The sequence below is a fragment of the Gobius niger genome (assembly GCF_951799975.1).
Source record: "Gobius niger genome assembly, chromosome: 14".
Lineage (NCBI taxonomy): Eukaryota > Metazoa > Chordata > Actinopteri > Gobiiformes > Gobiidae > Gobius > Gobius niger.
The window spans coordinates 21,770,667-21,792,762 of NC_136865.1; the positions used below are offsets into that span (position 1 = coordinate 21,770,667).

At 41.4% G+C, this 22,096-nt stretch overlaps 1 protein-coding gene across 3 annotated transcripts in view; it reads right to left on the reverse strand.

Moving 5' to 3' along the window:
• Window positions 1-1,102: 1,102 nt before the first annotated feature.
• The window catches only part of osbpl10a (oxysterol binding protein-like 10a), an 84,488-nt gene continuing 63,494 nt past the window's right edge, over window positions 1,103-22,096 (reverse strand). For all 3 annotated transcript variants that reach the window (XM_079570916.1, XM_079570915.1, XM_079570914.1), the window contains 6 exons: window positions 12,827-12,976; window positions 11,094-11,583; window positions 5,823-6,009; window positions 5,558-5,740; window positions 3,939-4,092; window positions 1,103-2,525 (listed from right to left, as the gene is read on the reverse strand). In XM_079570916.1, the coding sequence (XP_079427042.1) occupies window positions 2,481-2,525; window positions 3,939-4,092; window positions 5,558-5,740; window positions 5,823-6,009; window positions 11,094-11,583; window positions 12,827-12,976 (1,209 nt within the window). In that variant the 3' untranslated portion in view covers window positions 1,103-2,480. The remainder of the gene's footprint in view (window positions 2,526-3,938; window positions 4,093-5,557; window positions 5,741-5,822; window positions 6,010-11,093; window positions 11,584-12,826; window positions 12,977-22,096) is intronic.

Consider the following 22,096-nt stretch of genomic DNA (forward strand, 5'->3'; position numbering starts at 1 on the left):
GTGGGTCAGGAACAAGGAAATAAAAACCGACGGCAGACATGTTGATAAATATTCACTGGTCTTTATTGTCCGTCTAAATCCAGAGCTACATCAGAATATGGACCCACAGCAGTTCTGCGTAAGGCTTAAAAATGAGAAACAAAAACACTAGTTTCTGAGTTTGACTGAGGCTACTGACCGGCACCTGATTTAGTACAGCTTAAACAGTGACAGAGAATAAGGCAGTATTAGTAAAAACTTCCAACAATAGTGTGAATACTTGATCCTGGAGTGCATTGACTTAAAGTAGATTTGAAATATTTGCGAGTGACAATCAGAGGTAGGTGATGGAAAATATGTTGGATTTTTTTTGAAGCATGAAGCCAAACTATATATAAATAAACTATATAACGTGTTTGTAATAAGGTAAATACATAATGGAAATTTAAGCTGACATACATTCAGAATAGAAACTTCCTCTAATCCCGGGTCGCATTGGAGCTCACTCAATTTAAAGGGATATTTTTGACATAGGGCCTCATTTCCTAATAATCCAGAGCGTTGTTGATTTCTGTAGATTTTATTTTATATTTTTAATTCATGCAGTCCTTATATTCGAAGAGTTTAGCGGTGCTAGGCTATTGCTAGGCTAGCGCATGTCTATGGTATCAGCTAGCCTGCATTAAAAACAGTCTGAACCAAGCACAGTGCACCTGAGGCAAATCACTTATAACACCAGACTACCCATATAAATGTCTGTGTTGACTGAATAATTCTTTAAATATAACCATATTGAATTTAAAATAACTTATAATTAAGCAGCATCAGCTTCCTGGTTGTAAGCTATGCAGCGGCGGAGTGATCTGCTATAGGCGACCGGATCTACAGTAGTTTGTTTACGGCATTACTACATGTGGAATTCACAAAGGAGCTTTCTACAAATCAGATATGGCAACGTTTGGAGGACGACCCCATGATTTGGAAGAGGTTTTGAATGCAGGCTACTAGTTACCATAGACATGCGCTAGCCTAGCACTAAAAAAAAATCTTCAGAAAGCACTCTGGATAGCTAGGAAATAAGGTCTTATGTCAAAAATCCTGAAATATCCCTTTAAGCTAATTTTGGCTGACAAAGCCTAAGCATTTGATTGTACAGAAATATATGCACTGGGAACTTTTATAATATTAAATACAGGGAATTGAAATGGCATTACTCTCAAACCAAATTGAGCAATAGCAAAAAGATGTAAGTGGAAGAAATAGTATTAACATTTATTGAGAAGCTGTTTTGACCTTTTGATTTAATCTTAAAACAACCAGGACGTAAAAAATATATATCTAAATCCCAGGCACGCCGTCAGGCTACTAGGAAGCTGAGCTCTCCCCTTCCTCCCAAATTGCCCCTGATTCTGTACATCCATAATATATATATTTATGACATCGTTTCTTGTTTTTATTTTTGGTCCAAAGGTTTGAGAGTAACATATTTTAAATTTTCAATGTGTAACAAGCTATAACTAAACCGATTAAAGTCTCTTATAAAACAGTTTGGACCCGGACGCAGCTCTATAACGAAGGGTTAATTACATAAAGATTTGACGTAAACAACATGTTTGAGTGAATCTAACGAAACTAATGTAAATCTGGACGGCAATGGGCACAAACTGAGCCGATGATTAAGAAATAAATACTGTATAAATGCAATTACAATACATCTGGTTACAATTGAATTAAATAAACATGAACAAATGGCAGTGAGTATATTTGAAACTCTGATGCCCCCTGTTGGGTTATGGCTGCACTGCAAGTCTAGAGACTTTGCAAAAAACATTGATAATCTGATATAAACAGTTACAGAGAAAAATCACATTGATAAAACACAGTCGAATGGTGGTCTACTCTATATTTAGATTAAGTTTTAAACATCTCGTAAAAGATTTAAATGATGGAGGAAAGCAAGGTCTACAATTTAAATAGTTTCTCTGGTAAAACGGTGATTTTTGTAGCTACGCTGAGTCATTCAAATGCTGCACGATGAACAAAAAGCTCCGAACCAAAAACATGGTGATCACATACAGTATATACTTTATAAAACACTAGTGGTGCACTTCAGTACTGTGCATGTGCAAAAAAGGCCTTGGCAAAGTGAAAAATAGAAATACTCTACTTTCAATTACTTCGATAGTCTTTACTCTACGTATAAAAAGTCCAGTCCGAAACATTTCCTACTGGTTTCGAAGAGCGACCCTCCATTTGGCACCTCGCGTTAGGTCCGTACGGAGTGAATCCCATTTCGACAAAACTCGCCTCCTCCTCCTCCTCCTCCTCCTCGCGCCCACAGAGGAGATTCATGGGAAACGCCGTCTCTTTTTCAAATTTTGCGAAATGGGATTGGGTCCGTGTGTGTGCGCACATCTCCAGAGGTCATCAGGGGGTCGTCCTCCCTCTGCTGCGGGAGACGGCCCGACACGTGTTTCAGTCCGAGGGGAGCGGCGCCGTCATCAGGTCGACTTCCACAGGGGAGCGTTGTAGACCCAGCTCTCACCCTGACGCACAAGCACAGAACAAACAAGTTACTGTAGTTGAAGTTTGGAGCTCGCTCAGCGTACATTCGTCCAATTTATCATTTTTGTTTAACCTTTATTTAAAGCAAAACTAAGTAATTTATACCCCTAGAGGCCATATGCGCCACTGCAGGGGACATAGCAGGTTTTTCTTTACTCATTAAGTAAATACTACACTGATAGAAAAGACAAAAAGGAGGGAGGGATATTGTACATCCAATTACACAATGGAGATAATTCTTTTTCACTCAAACTTGGCTGTAAATACCATAGATCTATATAAAGGCTAGGTCTTAAGGCAGTCACTTCCGGCATAACGAGTGGCCATCTTGCCACAGGGAAGCTTTCTGGTGAGCTCAAGTAAGTGAGTGATCAGCACGAGCACAAATCCTCATATCTCGCTGAAATCTTCACGAATTTACAAACGGTTTGGTTTCTTACAAACGTTATTAACGTGGCTATAAGTCTGATGGAACATGTTGAAATAAAGAGTTTCTGCAGTGTCATACCTACATCTCTGAGGTTTATAACAAACCAAACCATTTGAAAATCGGTAGAAAATTGAGCAAGTTATGGTTATTTAAAAGGACATGCACCATAAAACACAATGTTATGAGTCCCTATCCCTGTGGCAAGATGGCCGCCGCCCTCCATTGGCCAGCAGCACGTATGAGACATCTAGCCTTTATATATATTTATGGTAAATACTGTTTAAGTGGCAATTGCCCGCAGATAGCTTTGCCCGTTAGCCTGTTAGCTTCTTCTTCGTGATTCCATTAGTGTGTATTGGTGCCTTCAACCCAGAGCAGGGAAAGCTGCAAGGGTGGTTTTCTGGCCCGAGACACCAGGGGGAGATGAAAGACCACCACCAATCATCCCATCAACACTTGTATTACTCCCAGAGGGACTACGGAAAGGATTTATTAAGGTAAACAAGTTACTTAGTTCTGCTTTAATCCGGAAAGTGCCATTGAGATTCAGAAATATCTTTTTCAGGGCAATCCTGGTCCTAAAGAGAATCTTATCGTACTAGCAATAGAAACTTGGCAAGAGAAACCTATGCAAACACCGGATCCGGAATCAAACTCTGGAACTTCCTGCACTGTATAGTTTCTTTATACTTGTGTAAGCCGCCATGTTTGTTTTGGTTTGTAACTGGCCGTGCATTTCTCTGATTGTTTAACTTGTTACTTGGGGCTAGCAGGTGGAATGTGGGGGGAAGCGAGAGGGATTATGAGGGATTCTGGGTACTATTTAGTGACGGGAACATACAGTGAATTAACCCTTTATTTAGAAAGGTTTTATGTTTTTATGATGTATGTACTGCACCTGGTTTGTTCAAAGACATAACCCGTTCACATTGGGTATAGAATTTAAATAACGAATAGGCCGTACCTCTTTGGTGAAGTATTTGGGCGCCCAGGGCTTGTTGTTGGCTGCTCTCTGCTTCTCTTCACTCCTCTGTCGCTCCTCCAGCCTGTGCTTATGCTCCGTGGCCTCGTCGATGTTCCCCTCCTTCAGAGACTTTGTGACGTGCTGCCACAACCGCCTACGCACGTGAGAAAATATCTCTGTTATTTACACACTATTCACACCTCTGAGGGAATATTGAGAAGTCAAATAAGTTCTTCACAGGGATAAACAGTCTAAGCCGTCCTAAGAGTCTGAAACCTAAACTAAAAAAAGACTTATTCAGGCAACAAATGAGAGCGTACTCTATTTGTTTTTCTAATTGCTGCTTAGTTTAATGTTGATATTTGGTAGGACAGTTGTAATATAAGTAAGAAAAGTTGAAAAAAATCCTAAAACACTCGTGGTATAGTACGAGGGAGCATAGAACTCCTGGCCCTTATACAGTATGGTTGCACAGCAGCTGGTATGGAATGTTTGCCTTTTCCTATTATTGCCGAAATGTTCAAATATTAGAGTAGAGGATGGTTCAGTGTAAGCAAGAAATAGATGAGGTTATGGCAGCCCTGACCTTCCTTGTGTGTTCACCCAGTCTAATCGTTCGACAGAGCAGTGAGAAAAAGGAAATGAAAATCTCTATTACAAAACGTGACCACTGAAAGTCTCCAGCACCTCCTCTTATGTCACATCCTGTGTCTATTTCCAATGAGGAAGTAGAACACAGAAATAGACATAAAAAAACAGGGGATTATTTTGTTTTGTTGTTTGTATAATCTGAAATTGTGTTAACAAAAGCGCTTTGATCAGATTTTATAGGAAGAGTAATCAGAGAAACAGTGGGACTAAACCAAAACCTAACACAAACAAGGACCAGTTAAAGGCGAGACACTGCAGGCGAGGTGGAGAAGAAGGAGGAGGAGAAGGAGGAGGAGAAGGAGGAGGAGAAGGAGGAGGAGGAGGAGGAGACGGAGACGGAGGAGAAGGAGAAGGAGACGGAGGAGAAGGAGAAGGAGACGGAGGAGAAGGAGACGGAGGAGAAGGAGACGGAGGAGAAGGAGACGGAGGAGACGGAGGAGACGGAGGAGAAGGAGGAGAAGGAGGAGAAGGAGGAGGAGAAGGAGGAGGAGAAGAAGGAGAAGGAGAAGAAGAAGAAGAAGAAGAAGAAGAAGAAGAAGAAGAAGAAGAAGAAGAAGAAGAAGAAGAAGAAGAAGAAGAAGAAGAAGAAGAAGAAGAAGAAGAAGAAGAAGAAGAAGAAGAAGAAGAAGAAGAAGAAGAAGAAGAAGAAGAAGAAGAAGAAGAAGAAGAAGAAGAGGAGGAGGAGGAGGAGGAGGAGGAGGAGAAGATGCTGAAGATGTTGAGTGCAAGAAAAGCCTGATTTGGGGAAATAGTATAGTTATTATATAGTATTATACAGTTTTGCAACATCTGCAGATGTACTGTATATCTCCAAATAATAATAGTCATCTTGGTTCACTTACATACTAATATGACACATAGATACCAAACATGTCAATATTTGTGAATGGATAAGCGTGGGAAAGTAGAGTGAGCACCGCGATGTTGTATCATTAGTGGAGTCTTCTTCTCATGGCTCATACTGTCACCTGGACTCGGAGCGCCCCTGCTTGTCCAGGGGCCGGAGTTTCTTCTTGGTGACGGGCAGTTTGTTGGTGTCCATGACTTTGGTGTCCCCGCTGCTGTAGGTGAACTCCAGCGTCCCGTTCCACTCGCCCTGAGCCTTACACACGATGGTGCTGGTCGGGTTGTGCTTCACCTCCGCCGTCACTCTGAGCACACAAAGATACAATATACTTTCAGCTTGCTCAATATCTGACTTCTTCAGTGTGTCATGTGACTCGTGACACCGACCTGTGGACCTTGCCTCCGTAGAACGGCTTGGTGTGGAAGGTGACTGTGGCCGAGTATCCGCTTTTGGCACAATTGATGGACACTTTGCCCCCGAGTTCGACCCAGGGGACGGTGAGGATGGAGCGGGCGTAGGCGGAGGGCAGGGTGAAGACGTACTCCTCATCGTGGTCCAACAAATACAGCACGCCTAAAACAGAAGGAAAAAGGACTTTGTCTGAATAGGAGGAGGGTGAGTTTGTGTTTGATGCAGTGTTCTTTTTTTTTTTTTACAATTTTATAATGAAAACAATGGATCTGATTTTTAGTTTACAAACATTAAAAGAAAGAAAAGTTAAAATGATTTGTCATTGTCCACACTAATTCTGTAACTTTTATTCATTATCATTTAGATCAAGGTGCTGTTATCAAGTTTGTCTAAGTAAAATACTATGGACTTATGGCCCTACATTCAGATGTAAATGGACCTCAAGTTTCCGTCACAAGCAACTCCCTCAGTCTGAAACACTGTTGTCATTTTTGTTTAAGTGGATAATCTAATTCTCTTATTATTAAGACCTAATTTAATCTGTTTTGGTATGTGGCATCTCGACTATCTGTTTTCACTTCCTGCTACTGATTTTCATCATATACAAGAGGAAAGTTAAGCACAATTAAGCAACAGATAAACTATTATCATCGACTTTCACATTGTGGCCGCCAATTATAGTTTGATTGTCGTGAACCGATCAACCAGATGATGAGATAAAGTTTCCTGCACCAAAACACTTGTCATCGTGCTGAGTGCTTTCAACCTATATAGCACTTTTCCACCTACATTCACTCTCATTCATTCACCAATGTACACGCAGGAGGCAAGGAGGGTAAAGTGTCTTGCCCAAGGACACAACGACAGTGTGTACCTGCAAGAGGCGGGATTCAAACCCCCGACATTCCGAATATGAGACGACCCGCTCTACCAACTGTGTCACTGTTGCCCCTAAACTGTTCAAATTTGATTTTCCAAGTCATTTACTGGACTGTGTTGTTTGAGTTAAAGGGGCTAGATGCAAGTTAGCCATTTTGTACTCACTACTGCCACCTCAGGTCATACGTGTAACTGCACCTTCTATATTAAGCTCTTGCATGACGGCAATTCGGACCCGAAGAAACACCTTTTTGAGTGACAGTGCAGGATTTTAGAGGCAGTTGTGGTGAACAGGTCTGGGCTCATTCTACACCTTAGGACATTGTTGGAACATTTAGGGGGAGGAAATCAGATAATTTTACAATTTATAACTCCGTATAGTCCCTTTAAGGACATTTCACTTCTCATCTGTACTAAATTACATTCAATTTACAGTGTTAGGGAGTAACTGAATACATGTATTTAGAATACTCATTTGAGGATTCTGGTAAAGTTACTCTCTCATTTGAGAGTATTTAGAATAAAGTTACTTTCCTAGTATCAAAGGAATACATTGCAGTTATTTAATAATTACAAGCATATTTATAGCTCTATGTTATTTTGGGCTGTGGGCGTAAAGTGCTTTCATGCATTCTGAATTAGTGGCAAATAAGTTGTTAGCAGGCGATGTAACAACTGTAGCTGCATGTTTTTAATCATATGCCGCTTTCATGCATGATTATAATGCAAATCAACAAGAAAGTATTCTTAGTATTCAGAATACAGCACTCTGATTGGACAAAGTAACAGAATACATTACATTCTAAGGCAAGTATTCAGTTTACTTGTAAGTAAGCATTCTCCCCATCACTGAATTTATATTTACTTTTAGAGCTATAACGGTTGTACGATCTTGAAGCACATTTTCTTGCTCTGGACTTGCATTATCTTCATCTTTCTTAAATTTACCTGTGCTGTAATTCCATTAATGTGACAAAGATTTTCCTGACAAATGATATCAAAACCATATGCGAGGTCGGGGAATGTTCACATTGGAATTGCACTGCCTTCCTTTCACATTCAAGGGCCACCATTCTGTGTGAATCAGCGACAAAAAAATAAACAAAATGATCTGTTGTTCGCAATAAAAAACGAAAGTATAGTAAAATAAGATAAGATAAGATGGTACTTTATAACAAACCTGCATTTCCTATTTTGCAACTGAACTGACACAGAGCGGGCAAAGACACGTGCTTAGAGTCTCACAAAACCACCTCTGTGCTATTCATGCACTTCTTAATGGACTCTTCTTGAGCACATGCCTGTTACCTTCTCCTCGAGTCATGAATGTTTCCCATAATAAGCGCGTGTTTACAAGAAGAGCGCCCTCGTTGTATAGCCATCGAAAGGCCTTTTAGCGCAGAACTCGAATAATGCCACTGAGATGGCCTTATTCACATCCTCACAATGGCCCGCAGGCATCGGCAGCGGCGGGCTTGAATGGGCTTTTCAGCTCATGTGAGAAGAGCGGCGACCCTACATTGAGATACTCAGCGGAGCTACACGTGTGTTACTTTAAGATATGAGGTACATACAAAGACGGGGCAAACAGGCTCGGTGATGTCAGTGTAATTTCAAATACTGCTTTTGTAAGTGGATCCCCTCGAAACGGCTGAGTGATTGGACAAGAGGCTTGACACATGATTAAGAACACAAATGCATAAATAAACAGACGCTGGTACGGGGAAGAGGTCGTGTAATCAATGCTGTTCAGGAGCAGAGCTGGGTGCAAACAAGAGTCTGTGGCATTGATGGGAATAAAGCAGAATAAGGAAGTTGTTTTTGTGGCTCCAAATGCCGTGTGATCATGTGAAGCTTGGCCTTGATGAAAGAGCCTGTCAAAAGCACAACTCTTCACTTGTGTTAGCCAAGTTTACCCGTGGATATAGGGAGGGAATGCTGCGTCATGGGCTGCTGACAGAGGAGGGTTTATTGATTGTTATGGGAGAACTCCTATCCCTCTGTGGGACAGGACAGTCGGGACATCCTGATCCTGACTTCATTTAGCTGACTAAGAGAAGAGGGGCTAATCAGATATAATACAAGTTCACTCCTTTTCTCACTGTGCTGTCCAATATAGCCCAAAAACGTGCTGATAGAGGAAAGTCTATTTGTAGCAGTAGAAGTGCAGGGTTTATATTGGTAACAGGAAGTCAAAATTAACACAATGGGAAACTTTTGAGGAAAACATTTCAACCAAAACTGGAGCTGAATGTGTTTTAGACCAACATATGCAGGAAAGATAGTCGAGCAATGGCTTTATTTTCCCAGAAGTTTCGATTTTTTGCTTTTGACACAATTCATTTAACCAATTTCAGCATTACCTACCTCCACCCAATGATCGTGTCCGCAAGGGTCACACCTCCACCTTAGCACAGAACCACACCGGAGCAGCCAATCAATGCCATCGGTTCTGCTTTAAAGCCTCCCTCATTCGTGGTTCATGCACTTCCCAGCTGTGCTGTGACCCACCTCCACCCTGTCTCTGCCTCTTCCACCTACGGCTCTGCCTGCTGCATCCTCTCAGGCCTCCCATCCATACTAACTATAATCTGTATATCGATGTCCACTGCCGGGGTCTGATAGCCAAAAATCTACATATGACAAGAACTCTTTCTATTCTCTTTCGTTGCTTTTGTCTGTTTGAGTCTATCCAGGTTGAAATTACATGACGAGATATGTTCTTACCTTAGCTTCGATGACTTGAATAAAACATGTTGATTTTCTAAGCGATTATTACGCCTTACAATATAGTGCACCTTTTTATCAGCTTAGAAAACCGACATGTTTAATTTTGTGTAACTAGACATGGATTGTGTAACTTTTCACGTAATTGTATTTAAATAGGGAGCTAGCTTAGTAGCTTCTAACTTCACCTCAGTTTGGAGCTACAGGAATATGCTGTGAGAGGCTCAATGCTAACAACGTCTTTGGTCTTTTGGTCTATCTACTGAGCGCATGCACAAAGACCAGACAGTTATGCACCAACTTGTCTAAGCTAAAGTAAGAACATATCACAGCATGTAAAAACAGTGGCCTATTCCTTTAAAGAGGGGGTATTATGCTTTTTTCAATCACATAGCACCAGTCTATAGCACACTACAATGATGACGAAACCTTCTGTTGGTCTGTAAATGCAGTAAATTAAAATAACTGCCTTGTATAAAATGGCTCTCTCAAACTGGTTGTAGCAAATGTCTTGAAATAGGCCTCTGTTTCTTTAAAGAAATAGGCCACCGTTTTTACATACTGAGATATGTTCTTACCTTAGCTTTGACGAGTTCTTTAGGACCTGTCTGGTCTTCCCCCGTGCCTTCAATCACGTAAACACAGCGCAGACGGCGTTAGCATTTAGCCTCTCCCTCTCTCCTCTATAGCTCCAAAACATGTCAAGATAGAAGCTACCAAGCTCTTCCACGTTTTCCCTATTTAAATATGGTTACGTGAAGTGTTACACTACAAAGTATAATTACACAAAATAAAACAATGTGGATTTTCTAAGCGGATAAAAGGGGGAACTATATTGTAAGGCGTAATAATACCAGGAGTAGTTTGAAATCCGCGCAATAATCTTGACTTTACTGCGCAGTAATCTTCACTTTACTGTGCGGATGCCAAACTACTCCTGGTATTACTACGCCTTACATTACAGTTCCCCCTTTTATCCTCTTAGAAAATCCACATTGTTTAATTTTGTGTAATTATACTTTGTAGTGTAACACTTCACGTAACCATATTTAAATAGGGAAAACGTGGAAGAGCTTGGTAGCTTCTATCTTGACCTGTTTTGGAGCTATATTGGAGAGAGGGAGAGGCTAAATACTAACGCCGTCTGCGCTGTGTTTATGTGATTGAAGGCACGGGTGAAGACCAGACAAGTCCTAAAGAACTCGTCAAAGCTAAGGTAAGAACATATCTCAGTATGTAAAAACGGTGGCCTATTCCTTTAAGAACCTCTGACCCTTTCCGCCACGCCCCCTCCACATGCTGTCTGTGGCATCAGTGGGGAGGGGGCTCTGCTGAGGAGCAGTGGTTGGTTACTCGGCTGGTGACAACAGGTCGGAGGCGTCTCCATGAGGTGGTGGCGTTCCAAGGAGGACTCAGGCAAAGCTATACCCAAAATGGCTGCCATCAGAGTTTTTACGGATTACTCAAAAATACGTGAATGTGCAAAGGCAACACTTCAGGCATGTTTTTAATGAGGGAATGACAGAATAACATGATGTAAAGCTTGAAAAAGTTGATTTTGCATAATACCCCCGCTTTAAATGAGAATAAGGTTATGCTCAATTACAGTATTAGACATAAAATATGAGAAGAAAACTTACCCTCCCCGACCATGGAGACCCCGATGGACATGCCCATGAACTTGCTCTTGGTCCAGACGTGAGCGTTGACGCACATGCGCCTCTCTCTGCACTCACAGTAAAACCCCGACACTGGAGGATGATGGGAAACCTGCTCGGCCACAAACTGCACCCTGTAAGATCCCGAGTCGTCCCCTGCGTTATTCAGACCCCTCCCCAGCCCCTGGGCGCACCCCGGGTTGTTGGTTCTATTCCCGGTTTTGACTTTGTCCCGTGGCACGTCCCAGGAGCAGTGGAAGGTCTCGCCCAGGATGGGGTTGTAGGGTTTTTTGGCCACCGCGCCTTTCCGTCCCTCGTGGAAAGCGGTGAGATAGTACTCCACGAATCGGACGATGCGCTCCTCCGCCGTGGCCCCGGAGGTGATGGACAGGAACATGTCGGGGTGCGCCATGAAGTTGGCGTACATCTCCAACAGCGAGCGCTTCTCCAGGATAAAGGTCGGCAGCACCACCTGAAGAAGCAAGGATGAAGGATTAAAATCTTTCTTGGTTTCTCTAAATTAACACCACAGTTAGAAACACACTGCACCATCTGGATTAAACCAACTGTTATGATCGGGGGTTGCTGCAGTTTGTCAGGTCTAGGTTCAGATGACTGACTGAACATCCTGAATGACCAGGTTATTCCATCAATGAATTTCTAAACCCCCACATGAACTGAGCACATTTTCTCCAGTTTGGCACTACCCAAATCGAAAAGAGATTTAAAAAATGGCCAAAGAGCAACAAAAATGTGCTGGAAAAGCATCAATAACACGATAAAAACGCGACAAAAAGACACGACTTAGGAGTGATGAGAAAGCAACAAAAAAGTGGTAAAAACATGACGGAAAAGCATAAAAAAGCCACAAAAATTAGAGAAAAGGTGAGGAAAAAAGTGACAAAACAGCAACCAAAAACATGACAAGAAAGTGATTAAAAAAGACAAGAAGCTTCCAAAATGTGACAAAAACATGGCAAAAGAGTGATGAAAAGGCAACAAAAAATCAACAAGAAAAAGCAACAAAAAGGTGACAAAAATGCGGAGAAAAGGTGACCAAAAAACGACAAAAGACAACGACAAAAAACACTTACAAAATGTGACAAAAAAGCAGTGACAACGCGCCAAAAAAGGTATGATCCGTTGTGTAGGTCTTAGCTTTCAAATGAGGCGTCACTCTGCAAGCTCCAGTCCAGAAGGTTTTAGATTCGGGTATAGCCGAACTGGAGAAAATATGCTTGGTTAAGGCGGGGTGTACGAGGTTAAGAATCTTTGGGATGTGGCTTTGTCACGCTCCTCCATCATCAATACAAGATCTTTGTGAAAATTAATGCAACACTGGATCTTTGGACATTGCAGAGGCTTTTTGAAACAACGCCACCGCAAACACATGCTATAATAAAAACTAAAGTTGGGTCAATGAAATATTAGAGCGCATGACGACTTTTTTTTGTGGTAATTAGGGGCGTGGCTAGGTGAAGGCAGGTGTGGGCGGCTGGGAGGAAAATGGGTTGGTTGAGGCGTCCATCTCTTTGGATATCAAGCTGGACTACATTGGCCTCTTCCCAGTGGACTGTGTGAGACAGTTGTTTTTCTTTATGGAGACAACAACAATGATCGGAGCTACCACGCCCATCTCACAACCTGCCGCTACTGAGAAGACTGCAGAGTCTAATTCAAGCTGTCAGGTCGATCTGAACATGAAGCTGACTGACCCGAGTGAGGTCCATGCCCAGTTTGAGCTGTGAGAGCAGGTGCAGGATGATGCTCCTCTGGTCGTCCAGGACGCCCAGGTCCTCCTCCTCGTTGTCCTCAGAGTCCGTGAGCTCCTCAGACGGACTCAGCTCCTCCGGCCCCGAGTGCTGCTGCGGGACAGAGGGAACAACAACCAGGGGTAAACAAAAATCACCACTACGGTTTAGACTACGGCTTCTCAAACTTTAGGCTGAGGTGAACTAAACTTTGAAAGCTGGATTTGAACGACGACGCAACAGAAAGATGAAAAATTGCACGAACTTAAGGACGAGGAGAAGATTGGCGACAGGACAAATTCAAAAGCTGATGGTCAATTTCGTTTTTTCAAGGACCAAAGCATAACAGACTTATAATCAAACTCAAAAGCCCCTCGCTGCCTCATCTATTATTACTGGCTGTGTGCACTTAAAGACGTTTTAAGCCGGTCATCGCTCAGCGCTGGTTTGAAGAGAAGGTCAGAGTCATTTAGAGGCAGCTTCAGAAGTGGCCCGTAAATACCAAAGATCAGCGCCTCATTTATATCACACTGGTCAAGATCCAGAGTCCATTCATCTCTGTCACACACTTTCATCTTAAACATAAGTAAAATGAACTGTATCAGAGCATCATGGTTTGTTCCTATATGTGTTGTTTAGATGTTTTTGAAAGTTTAAACATAGGACAACACGGCAGCTATTCATGCATTGATTTGGCAATTGAGTCGAGTCAGTAACACACTCAGAAATTGAATCAAACTTGCTTCATTACTCTGCAGTGCCTTCCGCTCCTCGGAGACCGTTAGAGAAGGAAAAAAAAAAAAAAAAAACACAGGCAGGATGCTTCCAGGCGAACGGGAGCGGCTCTGTCACCTGCATATTTTATTCAGTTCATGCCAAAGCAACACATTATACAAGGAGCACACGCTGTACCAGGCGAGCACAGGGGAGCAGCGAGAACAGGCTGTGGAGAGCGGAGAGGAGCGAGTGCTAATGGCGCTCTTAAGGACAGGCCGTAGTTTATTTGTTAAAGAGGGACTTTGGGAGGCTCCCGCTTTGTACTCGAGTAATTAGGACACTGTATGTTCATCTGCAGTGGGCAGTAATGAGCACACTTCCTGTTTGGAAGAGAGGATGTGCGAGGTTTTGCAGAAACTAAACAACTGAACAACAAACCACTAGAAATCCAAATTACATACTATGCAGCCAGTTATTAACTGCTCCAGTGTAAATGTAAGCTACAAAATATAGTTTTAATAAAGGTTTTTTGGTAATGCTTTAGATTACAGTCGGCGAGCTCCATGTGTACAGGGAACAAAAAGTACACATTTAAAGTGCAACAAAGGTGTAGAGAATGGAACAACTATATACAAGTTGTAACAAAGGTGTAGAGAATGTAACAACTATAACCAAGGTGTAACAAAGGTGTACAGAGTGTAACAACTATAACCAAGTTGTAACAAAGGTGTACAGAGTGTAACAACTATAACCAAGGTGTAGCAAAGGTGCACAGAGTGTAACAACTATAACCAAGTTGTAACAAAGGTGTACAGAATGTAACAACTATAACCAAGTTGTAACAAAGGTGTACAGAGTGTAACTATAACCAAGGTGTAACAAAGGTGTACAGAGTGTAACTATAACCAAGGTGTAACAAAGGTGTACAGAATGTAACAACTATAACCAAGGTGTAACAAAGGTGTACAGAGTGTAACAACTATTACCAAGGTGTAACAAAGGTGTACAGAGTGTAACAACTATAACCAAGTTGTAACAAAGGTGTACAGAGTGTAACAACTATAACCAAGGTGTAACAAAGGTGTACAGAGTGTAACAACTATATGCAAAGTGCAACAAAGGTGTACAGAGTGTAACAACTATATACAAGGTGTAACAAAGGTGTACAGAATGTAACAACTATAACCAAGGTGTAACAAAGGTGTACAGAGTGTAACGACTATATGCAAAGTGCAACAAAGGTGTACAGAGTGTAACAACTATATACAAGGTGTAACAAAGGTGTACAGAGTGTAACGACTATATACAAGGTGTAACAAAGGTGTACAGAATGTAACAACTATAACCAAGGTGTAACAAAGGTGTACAGAGTGTAACAACTATATGCAAAGTGCAACAAAGGTGTACAGAGTGTAACAACTATATACAAGGTGTAACAAAGGTGTAACATGTGTAGTTGCCGGTGTTTTGACCGTCATATAGAGATGTGCCTGGTCAGCTTCAAAAAGGACAAACAAGTTTAAGAAATTGGGGGAAATGGCCGCATAACTAATGCACAAATACACCCAGTGTGTAACTTCAGCGCCGGCTGTGATCTAAAGTGAGACCCTCTGTATAGGGCTGTCACGATAATTACTATATCGTTTATAACAGATAAACTATATATTTTGGACTCGATATTTATCACCTGTACATTTATAGCATTTCCCCCCTATTTTTTCTTGTAAAACTTTGATATCTAATAGAAGCAAATTGAGCTACATTATATTTTATGTTTATTGCCACATTTTTGTGCTTGAGAGTTGACAGTATCTAGTATCGTTAGAGTCAATAATATCGTTTATCGCGATACTTTCCTGCCTCAATATATCGAACTTCAAATGTGTTATCGTGACAGGTCTACCTATGCACACTTTTATTACACTTTGTACACCTTTATTAAATCTTGCACTTTAATGTGTTATTACCTGTAATTACTTAACTTACTGAACTTACTTTACTTATTTATTTGTTACCTGGACCTACACATGGAACTTGCGAGCTGTTATCTAAAGTGTTATTGTTTTTTTGTTTAGTTTTTTTGACATTTTGAGTCTACTTAAAATGACTGTGTCCTCACTGTGCACATACTGTGGACTGCAACAGTAGTGAGGGGGAACTAACTAAGGTGTTATTCTTAAAGAGTTTGCTTGTTTGGCGTAATTGCAGTCCTTTCCTAATGCGGTGTATCTTGGCACAATGCTCCCGAGCAAAACTCCGTCCTGTGACTTAATGAGGGAAGAATGCGTCTGCTGTTGTTGTTGTGGCTGCACAGTGAGGAAAAGTGTCGGCCCATACTCCGACATTGTTTGAAAGAAGTAAAGTCATAAATTACAGCCCTTTAGAGGAGACACATGGTCAGTTAGCCGCTGTTACTACTGTATGCACTGGAAAACTTTTATTGACCTTTTTATCACCAGGGAAGTGCCAATTATATTACAGCCCTCTTTTTCAAAGTCAGTTCAAGTCAATAGTAAAGGCTAAATACCACTGAAAAAAATAAAACAGTAATCTATAACATATAGGACCAAATGTGAAAGGAGACAACTAACTCCTTTCACATTTGGTCCTATATGTCATAGATTACTGTTTTAATTTTGAATTACTTCCAATAATGTTAATCTATCCCATATAATACTATTCCTTTTCCATGTATATCATTTTTTGAGCTGAAACAACCAAGTAACTTTCTTTAGTGCTGTCCCTGGACCCAACAGGCATCAAACATTGGCATCAAAATGTGTTCAGTACCTGTTTATGATTCCATTTATCTTCAATACCAGACTAAACCTCAACTTCTATATTTTTTAAACTCAAGTGGTGTCGTTTACCCAGTTCGACATGGGATTGGAGTTATTGGAGGAGTCCTGAGATTTCTTTTACGCTGTCAGTGTTTGCGTGTGATGTCATGACATAGCAACAGCATGTCAGTGATTATTCCATCACGGCAACAGCAGCAGATTGAGTGGACAGTCTGCATTGTTATTCATTGATTTTCCACTCAATTTGCAATGTTAAAAGGTTCGATTTCTGCTATAGATTTAAAATGGCCATGCCCTCTATTCGTGTGGCTGCAGGATTTTACAGGTGGCAGCAAGTCAGATTTAATGCTTCTGAATGCCACTTTAACGGCCAAATAATGTGTTTTAACGCCACAAATGAAAAAAGAGGGTAAACTTTTATATTTGCTTTTAAATATAAAAGTTTCAAAATGGACACAACTTTTGAGCAAAAAAATTTGTTTTCAGCCAAAACGGCAGATGAATGAGTTTTGGACCATAATTACAGTAACAATCATTATTGTCCTGGACATGTTTGATTTGATGTCAGTTGGAACCCAATTTAGTGCCTTTTAAAGGGGGGGTATTATGCAAAATCGACTTTTTCAAGCTTTACATCATGGTATTATGTCACTCCCTCATTAAAAACATGCCTGAAGTGTTGCCTTGGCACATTCACGTATTTTTGAGTAATCTGTAAAAACTCTGATGGCAGCCATTTTAGGGATAGGTTTGCCTGAGTCCTCCTAGGAACGCGCCCACCTCCTGGAGACGCCTCTGAACTTTCGTCACCAGCCGAGTAACCAACCACTGCTCCTCAGCAGAGCCCACTGATGCCACAGACAGCGTGTGGAGGGGGCGTGTTGGAAAGGGTCAGAGGTTCTTAAAGAGACAGAGGCCTATTTCAAGACATTCCCTACAGCCATTTTGAGGGAGCAATTTTATACAAGGCAGTTGTTCTAATTTACTGCATTTACAGACCAACAGAAGGTTTGGTCATCATTGTAGTGTGCTATAGACTGGTGCTATGTGATTGAAAAAAGCATAATACCCCCTCTTTAAAGATGCACTATGCAACTTTTAAGTGAAACAACAACTTAATATTGGTACATATTTGACCTTCTAGTGACTCAGTGGCTTTATGGGTGCATCGCGGCACCTTTGCTTTCCCTCACAGTGGAACATCATAGAAGCAAAGGTGGCACGATGCACCTATAAAGCCACTGAGTCACTAAAAGGCCAAATACGCCCAAATATCAAGGTAATTTTATCACATAAAAACATATTGCCTCTTTAAGGACATTTACTGCCTCAATTTTATCGCAATTCATTTATCTTTTGATGCTTTTTAATGCCTCGCAGAAATCCTGAGCAGATGATGATTTTACTTACTGATTAAACCTGATCTCACTGATGCTGCAAGAAAACAACAAGTCCTATCGGGAATTTTGTGCATGTTTGAGGTTTTTATGAGCAAAAAGTAATTACCCATCTCCATTTCATTCTGTGAGAGGTGAAAACTTTAAACCCAAGTATCTCAGAACAGCTCAGAACAAAGACAGAGCCTTATAATTCTACAGTTAATCGATTAATCACCATCAAAGCAGTAACATTCCTCATCTTTCTCTGTCAAATTACAGACTGCAAGCCCATTATCCCTCATCAAAACATGCAGTAATGTGCACAGCTCGAGAGGGCCCTATTGGCATGTTTCCTGGATAATTTATGAACTCACAAAGACTCACAGTGGAGTGGTGTTTACTGCTGAAGAAGTGCACTCTGGGTAACCCCTCCAGGCCTATGCTTTTCATCCTATATTCTCAGCATATGCAGGTCTTTACAAAGCCGAGCGCCTCGGCTATTCAACACAAAGCGGATTTTTCCTCAAAGTCGACACACAATGTGACCAGAAAGACACACTCACGCTGCAGTGCTGTGATGTGACTGGCTTGACCTGCATCACGCTGGATCTCATCTCCAAAAGGGAAGGAAGTCAGGAGGCAAGAAATCTTCAAAGTCTGAAAACAAAACGCTTGATTCGACAAAAAAATAAAGGTCTTGTCAAAAGCCTCTTCTCTCTCTCTCTCTCTCACTCGCCTTCCTGTGTGGAAAAATGCTTGCACTAGTGGTCCCCTTTCAGTGCTTGTTAGCTCATATTCAGCACGGGATAGGGGCAGGTTCGGATCCCCTCCCACTTCACGAAAGAGGGAAGAGAGAGAGAGAGAGGCAGAGCTCGGGGGAAGTCCCAGTGTGACGTAGATGGGAAACAGTGATGTAACGTACAGAGCTGCCCTGGTTTAGAGACTGCATCCACCTTTTCCTGCCAATACTCCATTACCCAGCATGCATCATCCGTCTCGCTTTGTGCTGCTATCACCAGGCGTTATCAGCGATTGCGGTAATTGTTATGTAACTAAGCATAACATAATGGACCACACCCTAAACAGGCATCGGCTGCAGAGATATTATCACAGTGTGAGCCCAAAATGTCCCTCCTCTTACCATTTCAATTAGCTTTAAGACCATCTGTACAATAAAAACTCTCAAAACGTCTTTTCCACATTTTTCTTCTCCGGAAGCCAAGAAGAGCTTGAGCCGAAACAAAGGTCAATTCTGGAGACTTTTACAGGCCAACTTTGTATGTTTTGTAACCAGGAAAGTCCCACTGACATTTGGAATCACTGGGGTGACGCCCATGTCAAAATGTTATGATTTACATCATCACCATTCACCAGTGCCTAATTGATTGTTTTTTTGCCTGGTACCAGCCTGGCAACAGGAGCTAAATGTGTCAACGCTATTATTAGTTATGAAATTATGTCCAGAACACAAAGATGTGAAATGGCTATCTTCTATTAACAATTTCTATATAATTTTATAATACCGACAAAATTACTGACAAAAACTAGGTAAAATTGTAACCATGTCAGTCTCTAGTTTGTTTTCATTTACAGATCTGAGAGCAAAAAGCACCACTGAAATGTGTTTATAGGGCTATACTACACTACACTGTTATAGACCAGTTATTGTATAATGCAAACCTCTGATGATGACTGGTTGAGCTTGATGGACTTTGCTGCCCTCTGGTGGCAAAGCAAAGAGACTACAACTATCTGACAAAAATACAATGCCTTTCTTAAATTTGGAAAAAGGTCAAAACACTTATAAAAATGTGTTTCAAACAAGGTGTAGAAATGTAAAAATGTCATTGATTTAATTAGTGCCAAATGACAATGCATTTTTGAGTAGTCTGCATCATCAGGTTAGAATGGAAGTTAGTAAATATAATACAACATGTTTAATTTCAATCTGAATGGGCTGCAATGACAGTTGTGCTTTAAACCTCCACCTGAACCGAGCACATTTCCTCCAGTTCGGCTTTACCCAAATCTAAAAGCTTCTCAAACAAAGCGTCAAAACAGCGACGCAAACAAGGATGAAAATACAACAAAAAAGTGACAAAAACACGATGAAAAAGTGATGAAAAAGCGAGAAGAAAAAAAAAGACCCACAAAAAACGTGCCGGATGAGCAACAATAACACAATAAAAAAGCAACTAAAACACGACTAAAAAAAATAATAAAAAGTGACGAGAACATGACAAAAGAACGTTGAAAAGCAAGGAAAAAATAGTCAATAACAAAAGCAACAAAAACAAGAGAACCAGACAAAAACGCAATACAAAAGTCACGATCAGTTTTGTAGGTCTTAGCTTTCAAAAGAGGCGCTAGACTGGCCAAATCTAAAAGATAGATTTGGGTAAAGCTGAACAGGAGAAAATGCACTCGGTTAAGGCGGGGGGCAAGAGGTTAAGCGTCTGATTTGTTAAGGTGAAAGGTGAAATGATTGAAATGTCGATTTGGCCAAACAGCTCAATATCAGAAAACTCTCATAGAACTGAACTGTCAAAAACATTATTTCAGTTCAGTTCAGTACTTTTGGTGCATGGTTTACATCTAAGCCTGTTGTTACGTCACCAGTAACACTTATCGCATTATCGGTACAGACGTGTAGCCTTTGGCGTCATTGTGTAACAGGGAAAGCGACACCGTCCTGGTTGATTTCTAACAGTAGCATTTTGCCCCATTGTCACAAGCGATTCTCCAAACAAATTAATCTCCGCCCAGGCCCGTGTGCTGCTACATAATTCAAACTGCGAAAGCTTTATTAGTCAAAAGCAAATGCATTTCTTGTCTGTTCTTGAGATAACGCGGTCTCTGGCAGCCGACCAAAGTGTATGACTGATGAGTGGACCAGAGATTGACTTCCAAACTCACAGCAGGGCACGAACGTAGCATAAATTATACAGTACCGTCACAGTGAGGTGTGCAAGTGCGCTACATTCACAAGATTGATGGAGCTTTTTGTTTTTCTGATATGTGGATAATTAAATGTCGAATGGACCAGGACACATAAATCTTTATAAGGAAACTCAGAAACCCTGGGCCATCATTCCTACTGTAACTTTGCACATTTTGTCATTTTACAGATGCGCCGTGGAAAAGTTGACAGTCAGTATCCACTAGAGCTTTATGTGAATGGATCAATGTGACATATATGTGACCTCTGGATGGTAATTGACATGTAAGAAATGTATGGATTGATACAAGTTGGGCATCGACTGTAAGCAAAATGAAAGAGCTGAACTTTTAGTTAGTTAGTTAATAAAATCACGCACATCCCCATCATTTTGGGAGCTACTTTGAGTTGTGCGGACATCGGACCGTCCTATCTTTTAGTTGTGCTGTAATAAAGTTTTCTATCCTGGATCTAGAGCAGGGGTGGGCAAACTAAGGCCAAGCCAGTCAATCTGGCCCACAAAACATGATAAAGCCCAATATGCATTGCCTGAAAGGGGGAAACGACACCAATATACGCATAACTGTCTTTAGGCAATTACGGTCTATTTGAAAACTGTACTTGTTTAAAAAGGCCCCAATTGGAGCCCTGGTCTGGCCCTCTTGGCAAGTTCAAAAACCTATTATGGCCCCTGCATCAAAATGTTTGCCCATATCTGATCTAAAGGCTTTGTTAAATTCTGAAGTACTGAAGACATATAAATGCTTGTAAAAAATCTTCAATGACATCACAAATGGCAATCAGTGTTGTCTCTGGCAGTCATCTTAGTCTTTGGGACAAAAATGCTTTTTCGTTTTAGTCACAATTTAGTCACTTTAGTCTAGAAGAGAAGAGGCAGAGTGCTCACTGGATCGCCACGTAGTAGAAGAGCTAATTTGCTAAAAGAAAATAGCAAACAAACTTACAAATCTTCAAACTCGTGGGGCAAAGCATAGTTTAAGCGAAAAGAGGATGAGCTGAGGAACTCTGACTTCGCAGGAAAAAAAGGGTTCATTAAAAGCGTTAATGCGCTTTGCCGCGCAGCAAAAGAGCCGCCTCCATTATTTTCTGAGAGAAACAGACCGAGGTTGCAGTGACGTGCAGCGACCCTCGACCCCACCTCACGATTCGGATCTGCTGAATCCAGATGCGGCGCCACGGAGGAAAACACTCTGCAGAGGAACAGACGGGTCTCTGGCCTGTGACAGACCTGGAGACCGCTATGACCTTTGTTTGGAGGGACGAGAGGAGCAGCAGAGACAGAGAAACCGTGCCGAGGGCTCATGCTTCAGTTGGAGCATGTGAAACTCGTGTTTGGCGCTACCTCGAAATTAACCTGCAAGAAAGAGCTAGGTTTGCT